General features: G+C 40.2%; 1 protein-coding gene across 2 annotated transcripts in view; it reads right to left on the reverse strand.

Moving 5' to 3' along the window:
* Positions 1-15198, reverse strand: part of COL4A2 (collagen type IV alpha 2 chain) — a 145295-nt gene that overhangs the window by 41227 nt on the left and 88870 nt on the right. For both annotated transcript variants that reach the window (XM_052773592.1, XM_052773593.1), the window contains exons 5-16: positions 12084-12218; positions 11953-11997; positions 9717-9833; positions 8964-9035; positions 7403-7438; positions 7249-7311; positions 4901-4936; positions 4198-4239; positions 3602-3676; positions 2347-2391; positions 1094-1156; positions 304-348 (exon numbers count right to left, since the gene is read on the reverse strand). In XM_052773592.1, coding sequence (XP_052629552.1) covers positions 304-348; positions 1094-1156; positions 2347-2391; positions 3602-3676; positions 4198-4239; positions 4901-4936; positions 7249-7311; positions 7403-7438; positions 8964-9035; positions 9717-9833; positions 11953-11997; positions 12084-12218 — 774 coding nt within the window. The remainder of the gene's footprint in view (positions 1-303; positions 349-1093; positions 1157-2346; positions 2392-3601; positions 3677-4197; positions 4240-4900; positions 4937-7248; positions 7312-7402; positions 7439-8963; positions 9036-9716; positions 9834-11952; positions 11998-12083; positions 12219-15198) is intronic.

Here is a 15198-nt window from a genome sequence, read left to right on the forward strand (position 1 = left end):
CATAGGAAGAAAATTACAGAAATCATGGTCACAGTAATGGGAACAATGAAAACGACACCTCCCTGTAGTGCTCTTAAAACATGCTTATGTTTTAAGCAAAACAGACTAATTATAGGGCTATTTTTTTTTCCTCGCTGATGAGAAAAATAACTGACCCAGAATTACAATGATGGATGAATCTAGATGCTATTTGTTAGACTACAGCTGGTGTAATTACAGGCAGAATTTGTCCTCTACAGTTTACTTTTCAGACAGATTGTCTACATATGTGTCAAAAACAGCAGTCTTGTATGAAATACTCACTCTTTCTCCACTGAGTCCTGGAAAACCATTGATGCCAGGCAGTCCCTATGAAGGCACAATAAAATTAGCAAAATAAAGTGACATCCTAACATCCTAATGGTTAAGAACCATTATTATTTCTTAGATAGAATAAATGTGACAGCTTGAAACTCTAACACTAACAGTCAGAGTTCAGATACTTTTTCAATGAGATTCATGTATTGTACAAACAGGTCTGAAATCTAATCTGGCATTTATCTCTTAATCAATACATTGTAAATTGACCATGAAGATTTTAAAGATGGATCAGATTTTTTTAAAGTGTATGCTGAGTACTGGTCTCACTCTGTTTAAGCACTTTAGAAACACTGCCCCAGAAAAGGCATCCATAGATTCTACAAGGTAGCAGTATTTGGATTAGCTTTTTTCCTGGGGTCACAAGTAGCCGGAGCCAAACTCCTGTTTGTTAACCATGGTCTGAAGAGTGCTAAGATGGAAACGGTGCAATACAGCCTGTGCTGAGGACCAGGACAGTAGCTGTGGTTAGTGAGCACTGCTTTAGGTAGGAGATGCACAAGGCTCCCCAGTGATGGTACAGGCATACCTGCGAGTCCCACGGGGCCCTCCTCCCACTGTCATTTCAAAACGGCCTTTTTGCTTTCCTATGTCAGGCAGTTCAGAGCTGGCCACAACCCGGCGGGCTGACGAACTATCATTTCTATAGTTTGTTAATCTGTGTTTTGTTCCTGAAGGCAAACTCTCAGCTTGGATTTGCACATTCAGCTGGGTGGATTTTTGATGAGTGACTCACCCTTTGTCCTGGGAAGCCCATTACCCCTTCTTCACCTTTTTCAGGAGCATAGAGAAGTACACCCTAGGAAACATTACAAGTCAGGTCAACATATTTCTTCATTATGTGCAAAAAAATTGTAACACTGTTTTATGGAAGCTAAACAGGAAGAAAACATCATTGTAATGCATGGAGGGTCTAATAATAGCTGCATGTGAAAGAACTGTCATCCTTAAAATTAAGTGTAACATGCTTGCTTCATTACAATAGCAGGAGTGGGCCATTGGGGAGAGGACAGGGTTTCCCTCCTATCATCTCCTCCTTTATTTCTTCTGTGGCAGCAACTCTGAAGAAGAGCCAAAGCAATTGTTCAGCTATACAACCAATTAAGCAACTCAGCTTATGCCCAAATTGTAGCTTCAGAGAACTATTTGGCAAACACAGGCATGCTGCTATCCATCCTATTATGAAGAAAAAAAAAAAAGGGAGAAACACATATCCCCTTTTGCTACATCAGCACAAATCTACAGTTTTCCTAATGTAGTCAACCAAATCCTACACGTGTAAAATCTGACCAACAGCTGAAGAACTGGCTAGCAACTGCACACGGAGGGCATCAGGGCTCACACTGCAACCTTCTCCCATAACCTTGTGGAGAAGCTGACCAGACCATCTGAGAAAATAAAGCTCTGTAAAATGCTCAGTGAGGCATCCCTAATTGGTAAAGACTGTATTTTAAACCACTCTGGGAAGTAAAAAGGAACCACTCAATGGCAAAGCTATTTAGACAGTCTAGAGGTTGCCTGTGAGTTAACTAAACCACATTCAGTCAAGCCTGGTTGACAACTCTAAATGATACAGCAACACATGGGATTACTCAACAGACTTAATGACCAGTGAGAGCAAAAGTCTGTATGTGCTGGAGAGTAGGCTGAAAAGGATTGAGAAAATTTCCGTATATACTTAGTTCATGAAATTTAGTGGAATTTTTAAACATAGATCAGCAGATCACCAGCAGTGAAGAGATTTATTAATAGTTAAAGCTAAAATTAAAAAGTGTGTAAGGGAAAAATCTTATTTCGTTAAACCAGTGAGAGAACAACTGATTGTACTGTGGAGTTATTACACATCATGTTGTTCAGTTTTTCTAATGCATCAGAACTGGTGTCTCTGCTTATGTTGCTCCATATCTATACTGCATCATTTCACTGAAGAATGTACCAGTATGAACTCCAATATTATTAGTTGTCTTTGTTCTTCTCCGCTTGACTTACTGGAATTCCAGCTTCCCCTTTTTGTCCAGGTTCTCCTCTTTCACCCTAACAATAAAGAAAAAGTATTCAGATATGTTAGGCATTCCCATTTACATCTCAGTAACTTTTGTACAACACAAAGTGACAAATGCTTATCAAGAGAAAAAACACCACTCTTGTGCTGTTCTTTATTCATATGCTTGTCATATGAAACGCATGTTTTCATAAGAAGTTTTTAAAGTTGTTTTTTAAAAAAATATTTGATAATTTTTCTGAAAAGGTTTCTAGGAATGTGAACACCTCAGGTTGTTTCCAGGCGTGTTCATGAGACATCTGGGTGGTGAGTGCCTGAGTAACGCCTACAAATAAATGCACATTCTCCCATTTTTACCTACTGATTATCTATGCATTGTCTGATCAAAAGTAAGAGTTCCTGTTAGGATGAGAAAAATCATAGCCTAAAGTCTGCTCACTATATTGATGATATCTCCACTGAATATAAAGGCTCTCCAGATAAGTAGCTCATATGCGGACATCTCTGCTTAGTCATGGAAATCCCAACATGTATGTTACTTAATGCAGATTGTCAAAGGCATTTTTAGATCTTTCAGTATCATACCAATTTACTTATCTTACTGCAGAAATTGCATGAGCCACATGAACTTTCTAACTTCAAATTTGGGATGAAAAACTACTGGTCTGGAGGTTGGTGTCTGATACAGAATATATGTGTACAGGTTATGAGTACCTCTGCTCCCAGCAAGAAGCAATAGATGAGAATAAACTGCATCTTGCTGTTGAGGGTTTCTCCAATATGTATGAACAAGCCTTGTACACAAATATCTGCACCGTACAGATAAGTTATATAAATAAACACAATAATTCAGACAGCTTCCCTAAAGATATGCTTTTTTTACAGGAAGAAAATTTCACTCACTATTATGAAAAATAAGATATTGAATGATTTCTCAGCAGGTATTTCTGCTTGTAAAATGAGAAGATGTGAGTGATGGCCAGCAGTTGCACACTTAAACAAAAAGAACAGGTTTGCCTGAGGCACCTCTAGTCTGTGAGAAGTGCTTTCTGAATGACTTCAGCCACCATAGTTTCAATAAGTACTTCATGATCCAAGCTATGGGAAAGTAGCAGATTTCTCTTTTGATATACTAAAGTCTTCTAAGTGCTGTATGTGAAAGCACATTTGTACAGTATTTTAGTTTTGGTGCTGCAGACCTCTTAGTTCCTTGTGTATTTTCGCAAAATACCCTGTAGTTACCTTGTGTTTGTCCGAGGGGACACCCATCAGTTCTCTTGTAGGAAGCCCAGGTGGACCTGGAGGACCTGGGGGGCCCTGCAGAAAAAGCATAAGGGTACGTTTACTAGCAGGTACAATACCTTGTCAAGTTGCTGATCAGCACAGGGTCTAAGGAACTGCAACAAAAGGAGCAATGCAGATTCACCCCTGCTAGGAGTATGGTTCTAAACCTCTGAATAAATTGATGGCAAGATAAATTTATTTTGTGTGGGATTAACATATAGCAATACTTGCTCTTGCCCTGTATGTTTCCAGAATGACGATAAAGATTATTCCTTTATATAAAGTGGTCTGGCTCTATAAATTTCAGAAGCATTACCTCTTTGTTGGTGTAAACGAGGGCACAGATAGACCTAGACATGTAGAAGTTAGTTCAGCTATGACGTTCCTTATGGAGATTATCATTACTTTCAGGGCTATACTTGTTTTGTTTTTCTCTTATAATTACATAATACATTTGCAAATTAAGAGAATATTTAAAATAGGTTCCTTTATAAATAGCAAGTAGAATCAACCTGTCCTTTGGTAGTGATATTAATTCATTAGTTTTCCTTTACCTGTTCACCTTTTTCTCCATAGAAGCCAAGGCCCCTGTTGCCCTGCAAAAACAATAGGTCAAGATATACTAAGTGTACGACTCAGTTTTCTAATGTAAAATTCAAATTTAAACATGCTTAAAGGCCTTTTCAGGCTTACAAGTCTGTAGGACACCACTGAAGAGCTGCAATCATATAATAGTCTAGGTTTACCTCAAAGTATTTTTATAGATTTAAAAGTATTTTTATAGACCTAAATATTCAGACAACTAATTAAAATCTCATGCTACCAGTGCTTCTTACAACAGACTTTGAGTCATTCACTGAGCAATGTCATGAAAAGATCAAGCATTTCTTTTGCAAGTTTTTTAATAGCACTGAATGTTAAATAAAATACCTAAGTGGGCTGGAACAATGAACTCATATATTTTTTCCGCTGAGATATAATCAAATATTGTAAAGACTGCAAGGATTCTCTGTTCATGGGAAGCTACTGTGACTACAGTAGCAAATTAAATCTGGCTCTAGAACTGGTTTAATCTTTTCAGGGTAGGCGATCCCAGTGTAAGATTAACTTCTCGTGGTATGCAGCCGACACAGAAGGTCTTGTGCTACACAGCCTTTGGTGCAGCCTGTGGTTCTTTATTTTACTGCCTTCAAGTGGGTCTTGGATAAACCTCAGCGACACAAAACCAACACGAACAACTCTGACACAAAGACTTACTTGTGGTCCTAGGGGCCCTGGGGGCCCTGGTGGTCCCTGGGGAAACACAATAGGGGAAAGCAAGTTACTTGTTGCTTTCTAATCAATGCATGCAGGAAGTCAGTTACTTTATGTCTGAAATATAAGTATATATTTAGAAGGCAGTGTATTCCTCAGCATTCAATGTGCCATCCTCACTGTATTAGCTGTGTTTACTGTTCTGAAAAATACCCTCATACGTCACATCGTAATCTTTCCTAACAGAATAACGGTCTCCCAGTTTAGACCTAACGAAACCCCATTTTTATTTCAAGCAATAAGAACTTGTGCTTTTGGATCCTGACTTAGTAACATTTTAAGCTCATACCTAAAGTTAAGCACGTCTAAGTGCTTCACTGGACTGGTGTCTTGGTACTGCATCCATCTGTAAAGGGAGTGGAACTACCATATGAACCTCAGATTACCTCTTTGGTATTGTACAGAGTGCAATCAAAGGAAGATGGTGGGAAATGAAACTATAACAGGAAAAAAAAGCTGCTAGAGTCTTACAAGAAGAGCAGTAGGAAAGCCATTAACTGGAGAGAGAACCTGCCGTGCTTCAGTCAGCTATGGTAGTCAAGAGGCTCCAAAGGGCTCTACACATTAAAAACTCTGTCAAACATGGGAAAGGTGGGGTGAATAAGAAGCATGAGCTGTTCAGAGGAGAAGGTGGTGAACAAGAGGCATAGAAAAGAGAGCGCTGCAGATGGAACTGTCCATCTACTGAGCCCCAAAGGGGATGTAACTGGGTTACACAAAATCAAGCCCAACCTGCAAGGAGAAGATAGCAACATTCAGGTGAGACCTGAACTTGTTAAGCATCTCTGCCTTGCTATGTACCTTTGTGTGCACGAGCAACAGGCTTGTTCTGAAACAATTACTTTTGAATCAGCTTTGGTTAGTCAAGCAGCCTGTGACCTGTTGCCTAATCTACTGGGCAGAGGCACTGGGCAGGGCATCCCGCAGCCTGGAGGCCAGGCAGGGACCCGGGGAGCGACGCTCGCCTTCCTGCAGGATCTAGGACTTAGAGAGGAGGAATGATGCAAACTCAGACCTGGGAAATGCTCCCAGGTCCCACTCACAGGCGAGTCACAGGTTTAGAGACAGTAAATATATTTGGATGTATGTTGTTAAGAGCTGGAGATGCTCAGGATCCATCCACTCTGGAAGAGCGTTCAGAAGAGATGCTGCCAAGATGGCAACCAGAGGGATGTAGTCACAGGGCTCGGAAAATGCATGCTTCATAGCACTCCTAACATCCAAGACGGAGGAGTGGGAATATCAGTCACTGGAGGCTAGGCTCCTGTGAGAAGCTCATGAACTTTGTGGGTTTACTCTAGAGGAAGAGTAAGTAAAGAAAGGACTGAGGAGATTTCCCTTCAGGAGGACCAGAGGAGAAAGACAAGGTGCAACTTACTCTAGATGATAAAACAGGCCACTGCAAAAATTAGCTTTGGACAGGCTTAGCATGCTGTGGCTTTAGTCCTAGAAATATTTTTTTTTTTTTTTTTTGAGGGTGCTGTCCCTGAAAACAGCTGTGGAGGCTGTGTGTAAAAAGCCCTGAATTAATTCTTTTTTCCCCTCAAATCAGTGACATGGAGCAGGTCTGAGGTGAATTTTGACAAAACAAACAAAAAAGCAAATGCTATAAAGTTGTCTTACAGGAAAATAAAGCAAGCCTAAAGAAAATGAAATATATTGAATTTGAACATCTGCTTCTGACCCATAAAATTATTAACCATGGTAAAAAGAAATGTAGAAAATGGTATCTGGAGAGAACTCAATCTTCCCAAAGAACTATTCAGCAACAGTGGTCAACTGCAATGCTGTAAATGTTGATTTTGGAAAAAATGACTGAAAAATAGTTTAAAAATAAAATTGTATTCTAAATACTAATGAAGAATGTTATCAATTCAATCTCCCGTGGGAAGTGTGGAGAGCTTATATACATATCCTTTACGAACAGAAGAGATAACATATTTAGGTCCTGATATCTTTGATAACTCAGTGTAAGGGGATATAGACGGGACAGCATTGAATAATCTTTAAGAGCAAGACACTTCCAAGCAGATTAAAGAAATACAATATAAATCAAAAGCCTCTGGCAATACAGGGTGAAAGAAGCTATACCTCTTTGTGCAACATTCATCCTTGTAGAATCAGTGTCTCACATTGGTTTTTAAAAGGTTTTGTGTCCAAGGACACCTACTGCTATTTCTAACCTGTTTTTTCTATCCATTTGCTAGGTTACAATCCAACATAATGGAACTTGCTGAGTTAATTCTTCTGTTAGGTTCATTTTCTATGGAACATATTTCAAATATACTTACTGGTCTTCCTCGCTCTCCTCTGGGACCAACAGGTCCTTGAATACCCAGCGTACCCGGAGGTCCCTTTAAATAAAAAAACCCCAACCATCAATAAATGTTCTTCTGATATCAGTTACTATTGACACTTTATCACATTTGCTGTAATACTACTTACTTGAAAACCATTGAACCCTGGATCCCCAGGTTCCCCCTAAAAAAACCAAAGTAGTAAAAAATGCAATAAGTACTATATACAAAATTAAACAAAATCTTTTTCTCGCTCATTAATTTTTTTCTCATTCCAAAAGCTAATCATAGCATACAATGCTACACAAACCCTTACATACAGATGCATTCAATACAGGTGTTGAGATAACCAAATGTGGGCCACAGATTTTGTACTTTCTATATATAGTATAGGTGCATGCAATACAGCAGGAGGGTACAAAGTTGGCTAGGGAAGCTAGGGATCCAAACTACAAGGCTGAAGTGGTCAACAGACCACGTTTAATTCTTTTTTGAAAAATCCTATTGAACCAGTGGCTTAATTAGGGCTATAACCTTAGCTGAAATGCACAAGCTCATTTTTCATGAGTTGCATGGGAATTACCGAATCATTTTGATTCTCTTCTGAGTCACTAAAAGCATTTGGAACATACTGTTTTCAGTGACCACATATTTTAACTGCAGTACATGTTGAAATGTTTTTGGAAATGGGATCCAAAAATGTTCTAGCGCAAAGACCTTCTACTACCCATAAATAATGTGGGTATTCAGTCCAGACACCTTCCATCATTTTGAGTAGCATCCTAACTAAATAGTTAATTTGAGTTTAGTTAACAGAATAATTTGTAGAACCAAGTACTTTCTGAAATGAATACAGGTGTCAGTATCCATTCTTGGCCACAATATACTTGAGCAATTCTTAATCAGTACTTAATCATTCCTAATTACTAACAAGTGCAGATTTAAAGAGTTTCTGAAAGGAAAAGAAGATTCCATTAAAAAATACAGGCAACTTACGAATATGTCAACAGAAAAATTTGGCACTCATCACTGGCACAAAATATACATAAACGATGCCAGCAGATCCTTTCTGTGCTGAGTACAGTTCAGATGTAGCTTTGTACATAAATTTGTCACAATTTATACTCTAACAGCATATGTAACCCTTTATCTGATACCTTTAAATTATACAAGACTATATATATGAGAAAAAGCTACAAGTGATTACAAAACAAGTTTTAAGGATTAGATAGAGTAAAAGCACCCATAGGAATACTTGGGGTTTACTAAATAACTAAATAATATATTGAAGCATATTTTATCCCAAGTCAACCAAACTCCTGCATGAAAATTATACAGAAAGGATGCTAATATTAAATAGAATCGTTCAATGGCCAAAACTATGGCAAAGGAATGATTTTGTCATGCATGATACGAAGGTAGTCATTGAATAAAGAGGGTAATACTTGAGCTATAACATCTCCAGTGCCTCTGCAATCCACCTGTGGGCTGGAATTCCTTGTAAATAACTGAGTGGAGATTTTTTTCCCCTGGATATCAGATAGACTTTGCTGTAACCAGAGAAAGCAGAAGCCGCCTTGCAAAGCCTACACAGAATCGAAGTGGGCCTCTTGGGATGTGTCCATCAGAGCGTAAGAAAAATTAACTCTCCATCATCTGCTTGTAAAAGTGTACGGAGCGTGAATAACTCACAGGAGTTACAGACGTACCCTGTACCGGCTTGCGATGTCTGGCGGCAGTACATAGGGTTCCCCCTTCTGGCCCTTTGGCCCTTGGACTCCCTGGAAGGGACCAAAAAAATAGCAGAAGTAAGCTTTTGTGTCATATATGTTAACACATAAACAGCTAAGAGTAACAAAAAATATTTGTTTGGGTTTTCTTGAGTACCGCCATTTAGAGGCAGAGCCTATGCCTAACTTTGGAAATTCATGGTTTAAGAACAGAGTGTAAACCCTGACAGTACATAAAATGAATTTCCGATTCTGGGGGAAGAACCCCCCATTACCTGGGAGTGGTGTTAGTGGGCAGCTCCCCAGGGCTGACGCGAGCCCTAGTAAACCCAGGAGCCCCACAGCTCACCTCAGCGTGATCCTACGTATCGCACCATGGAAAGCCAGTACTTTGGCCACAGGGCAGGGAAGGAAAAGGTTACTTTCATCAGGAATTGTGAGTTTAATATTATTTTATCACTGTTGGATAAAGCTGTACAGGTTTTCCTGAAGTAATCTCTCCGCAAGACCTATGTGACAGGTATAGCTCTGGGCAGACCTCCCAGCCCTGGCTGCAATTTAATAACTAAGCACAGTGCAGCGTGTCCACGGTAAGTCCGCATGGCGGCTCTGCTAGGCCAAAAGGGAGCTCCATTAAGAGATGTCCCATTTGTTTCCAACACACACACGCGAATGAAACTCACTTCAGTAATGGTCTTAGCTTCAGGTACTCACTCACTGCCAGCTACTTACAATGGTACCGGGGAAACCAGAGAATCCAGGACTTCCCGAGTCACCAGGGTCACCTACTGTCCCGTTACAGCCATCATGACCTGGTTTCCCCCTTGATCCTGGCTGCCCTGGATGACCCTGTTGAGGAAAAAAAAAAATGTTTATCTACCCATCTGTTTCTAGTTTTCCTTTTCCTGTAGTCACACAGTATTTAGACGTTCTCACATTAAGCTCAAGGCTTGGATCCATGGGAAACTATGATTTTCAAAGACAGAAACAGACAGTGCCTTTTTTTAATATAGCTGCAGCTTGAACCAGATGCCCCAGACAGCATGAAAAAATGAGTAGTGAAGGACCTTTCAGAAAGGGTAGGAAAGCTATGTTCAATGCAGGCTCTGTTAAGCAGAGAACTAAGCCAGATGAGGCTGCTGTGCAGGGAGCCACCAAGAACTGGGACTGTTAAGCATGTCAGTGCTTCACACTGGAAGAGTGGGAAGAAAGGTTCCTTGCTGGCTTTGAACAGCTTCCAAGCCAGGGAAAAAGTCAGAGATGCTTTTGGAGCTAGGCTGAGTGTTGTGATGAGGCTGTAAGTATGGAAGAAAACAGCAGGGCTCAAAGCGAGGGAGCCAGCGGCTCCACACGGAGCCTCTGAAGTTACTCCTGCCTCAAACTGGATTTCCATTGCTGTACCTACATTCACCTTAACTGCTGTTGCTTCTGGTTTGCACTGAGGCTGGTGAGAAGCAAATCTGCCCTTGAGCAGCTCTTTCTGCCAGGGGACTCAGTCAACCCCCCCAGAAACGAACATAAGACATTTCTTCCTTCTCCTCTATCTAGAGCAAGAGTTTTCTCCTTGCTTCTGCTCCCTTGCTTAGAAAGAAAAAGAAATCTGTCCGTGTCCTTACCTAGCTCCATCAAGTACCGGCATTCCTCACCCCAGAAGAGATTCAGGCTTGCCACCACCCCCTCTTGGCCTCCAGCCCCACATCCTAGCACTGTGCCATTACAGTTCGTACACGTGCCCGTCCATCTGCCTTCGGACAGCCCGTGTTAAGTCTCGGCCTGAGAAAACTGGTCGGAGAATGTAAGCAAGTGGGAAGGGCAAGGGAGCTTGAGGACAGGACACAATGAGCATGCGGGTTCAAGTACTGTCTGAAGGTATTCATCCCTCACGACACAAGCTGCAGAGGTCGGGAAGGCAGGGCTAAGAAAAAAAACTTGCTCAGGGAACAGAAGCGGTCCGGCTATAGCGACACGGGGCTTCACAGGGGAGCGATTTACTCTCCTTCCCAGGACGTCAGAGTGCTTAGAAAAAACTCAGTATGACGTGGTGAGATGAGCAAGATCCTTGGCTTCAGGAGTGTTAATAGGAATGGGAAAGAAGGTCTTCTGCTTTTCCTTTAAGAGTGAGAAAGAGGGAGAGGAGGAAGATTGTGAGAGAGAAAGCCCTGAAACTCGATAGGGAGCTCTTCTGGAAACAAAAAAGGGTGAAGGCAGAGTGGATGTGGATGCGTGGGCTGCAGAGCGGGGCCCCGGTGTCAGGGAGCACTACAAAGGAAACCCAAGCCTGGGAACTCTGTCCAGGGATTCCAGTGACTCAGATTTCTTTGTTATTTTATGACACAAGATGTAAAGAAGTGTAAGCTGGGAAAATATTGTGCTGTGAACTTTACCCAGTTTTCCTCTTTGAATGTTTCAGTTTCATGGACCTGGTCAATTTGTTCAAAGTTTGACACTGTTTGGTGTTCAGTCAGTTTTTTAAGACTATCTCAAGCATGCCATATGAGCTATAAAGCAAATAACAATGGTTAGTACTCTTAAAATCATTGGTCTTTCTATGTGCTTTGCTACTCTGAAATAATTAAGGAATGACCCACTGGTGTCCTTTGCTTACAAGCTTAAAAGAGATGTGAAGTACTTATCTCACAGCTCTTTCCTACAAAAGAACATACTTAGCTGGGTAACCTCCAGGGACACAGGAAATTTCCATCCTTTCTCATCCCCTTTACAAGGGGATTTCTCCATAGGACAAAGCAAATGGACCTTAATTATCCAAGGGAATGAGAGGGAGCACAGATTCTGCTCTCTTGTGTATCTGCAGTTCCACTCACTTCGACAAATGCCCTTAGCTGAAAAGCGCGTACGTGGCCGATGCAGAATTTAGCCCAGAGATTTTAATTAAAGTACAAAGGCTTTAAACTAGCCTGCAATATTTGCAGTTGGTGATTTCTTAAAGATGAGGTAACCAGCTACTTACAGGAATGCCATCTGCCCCGGGGAATCCAGTGACTCCTCTTTGCCCCTAGAGCGAGTGAAACAGCAGAATTAAAACGATGTTCTGCCTGGTATTTCGCTTATTAACTAAAACATCTGATATTCCAAAGTTACCATTTCTCCTTTGGGTCCACTTATTCCTGGATATCCTCTTTCACCTTTGTGACCTTTGGGACCTTGCACTCCTGGGATCCCCATCAATCCTGGTGGTCCGGTGAACCCCTGTGATCCAAGAAGTCCTGGCTGGCCCTGATAAAAATAATAAAAAAGCATTTATTTAGGAACAGTTGTGATGTGTGAAGCTGGATTAGTTATCACTGCTGCAATGGAGTCGATCTCTTGAAGAGAAAATAAACACAGAATCTGTCTCCGTTTCAGTAGGCCAGACTCTTTGATGAACGTCATCTGGAAACACCACGCAGAGAAACTCCAGCAACAGTGACCACATTGTGCATGACAAAATCAATACATGGAAATTAACAGGCAAATCAATATTCACTACTTGAATATTCACGGATACTCTATGAGAAAAGTGTTTTCTTTGGAATAAGACTTCTCAAGAGTGATTCTCACTGACCTACAACATAACCTATTACACTCCAACCAAGTAAAATATGCTTAACTGTGAAATCTGCTTAGTGGCTGTATTTCTTACAAATGGAGTCTGATATTTAATGGCAGGAATTTCTGCCTCTTTGGGGATGATATTTCTATTTAGCAGTGGAGCCTGAAAACGATTAGACGCGCACGTGTCCACACAGGTTGGAGAGTTGCACGCAGGGCTCCCTTGTCATTCTCCCTTCCAGCGCTGGTTTGGCTCTTCAGGCCACTTCAAACGTTGTTTAAAAATAATCCCCTGTTGACTGCCAACATCACAAGGCTCAACAGGGGAAAAAATCATTTTGAAATGACACAATGGTGGTTTAAGTAATGGGTTGTGACAGTATGTCTGAGATCTGTGAACCAAAGCCATTTTGAAAGCCATTCCAGACGTAGTGTCACCAAAGGCACATGTGTTTTGCATGCTCTACAGTACTCAGTGCACTAACGACACTAAGTAAATCGCCGCAATCTTTTCTGGAGAAATATGCTTCAATGGTGCAAAGCACCATTTACCAAGATGTTCTAATTAAGCCGATTCTAATGAAAGTATTTTAAAAATGCAATTAGATTTTTCACAGACCAGTCTGCAACAGCATCAACATTTCACAAAGCAAGAATTACAGCAAAACATGAACAAACAGATACATATTTACACACAGGAGCTGATAAAAAAATAACACCTTGTTTCAGTATAAAATACTTACAGTCTCACCCATGCCTGGAAAGAAAGAGCTGGAAGATGAATGCAATCCCTGTCCAAGAAGGACAATAGTTCAACTTCATTTAATGCCATTAAGGTGGGACGAGTGAAGGAGGGCAGTGTAGGGACTTGAAGAAATGAACCCGAAGATATCCTAATTTCCTTGTGTTCAGGAAATTGTAGTAAAGATACTGAACAATGCCTTATTGATATTAGGCAAAATTTATTTTATTCTCATATTTAAGGATAGGCCTATTTGTGACACACTTCAAAACTTCACTGTTAAAATCTATCTATAATTAACAATTATCTATGCTACAGTTGCCTTCGTATTGCAAACCTGGAAACAAACACTATGACTGAAACACAGACTACTTCTAGTTTAAAAAAAAAAAAAAAAAACCAAACCAATTTTTCACACTGTTTTCCGGGAAAATGGCTGTCACAACAGTTGGAGTAGGTTTTTGTATTTTAAATCTTATTGTATTATATCAAATGAGTCCACACTGAGAAGCTGACATAGCCAAACAAAGTACAAAACTCTGTGCAATTTTTTTTCTTGGAAGAAGACTAGGAATGAGCCAGTATGAAGAATGAATTACATGGAGTTCCTCAGGACAATCCATCAGGATGGATCTCTTACAGTATGGATCTTTTGCTATACTGTTATGATTAATTTGACAAAACTGATGGTTTAGGAGCATTGCCAAAGGACACCATGGATTTAAGTGCTTGAGCTGTCAGCATGAAAGAGAATCTCTCCTCTGCTTACAACCAAGCTCAACTTCATATAGCATCCCTACTTCTAAACCAAGCCTGCTCATGTGGGTTATTAGGTGCTAGGAGGCCAACATGTTTTCAAGTTAACAAACTGAGAAGTAACAAAGGTTATATGAATACATATAAATTATAGTATGATTTGTGTTGGCAGGCAGCATATGCATCTGAACAAGAGGCTGCTCATTTCCTTATGCCAGCCACAGCTGGCTATTACAGATGTATCTTTCTCCACATCAGTAGTTTTCAGTTTTTAAAAAAATCAGTTAATCTCTAAAAGTTATCTTATGGAGCTGCAGATCCTTGTCCAAACAGATTCACAGCAGACATACTTGTCTTAGCTACCTGACTAAAATGGAAAGATGCTGATTAGAAGCACTAGAATAATGATTTACATCTGAACCAATATTCATCAGCGTGAGCTCCAAGATCAGGAAAAAGAAGTCTTTTTCGATGTCACTTTTTCTCAACTCTTCTTACCTACTATGGCTCAAAATTTTAGTATAAATGAATTAAGAGACAGTACATATGAGCATATACCATGAAACTGCCTTTTTAGAGAAATAATAGATATTTCATTCATTTAAAAAAAATGCACAGTCTGTGTTCTTTATTTTTTTGTACAGCAGTATTAATTCTTATGCAAATATCCATATAAAATATTTCTATCTTACTATAAAGCCTTAAAACTTAATTAAATAATTAAGGTAGTTTGTTCTTCCCCATACACCCAGATCTGGAAATGAACCTTTAAAAAGGATGAAAATGTATCTCATACACCTGCAAAGAACACAGAAAAATTATTCAAATTCAGTTGTAGAGATCTGAGTCGGCTCCAGTTTCAATTTAATTTTGAGAGCTTCTGAAAACAAATGTTTCAGTTACTTCCACAACAAAAGGAAAACATGGATTCTGTACACTGAAAATGCTGCTCCATTTTTTAAGTACCTGAAAGCCAAAAGAAGTCAAATAAATTCCAAAAGCTACTCACCCACCTGAGATAAGCAAACGATCTCTTTAGTGCCCATCTACACCCCTTTTGTGGGCAGCAGGCTGCAGGCAGAACGCGTGTAAAACATCTAATTGTAACTTCTGATAAAATGCTGGTTATGTTCAGAATTCTCAAATCCATGCCTGGCTTTCTGCGGG

Source organism: Harpia harpyja, chromosome 22 (assembly GCF_026419915.1).
Source record: "Harpia harpyja isolate bHarHar1 chromosome 22, bHarHar1 primary haplotype, whole genome shotgun sequence".
Taxonomy (NCBI): domain Eukaryota; kingdom Metazoa; phylum Chordata; class Aves; order Accipitriformes; family Accipitridae; genus Harpia; species Harpia harpyja.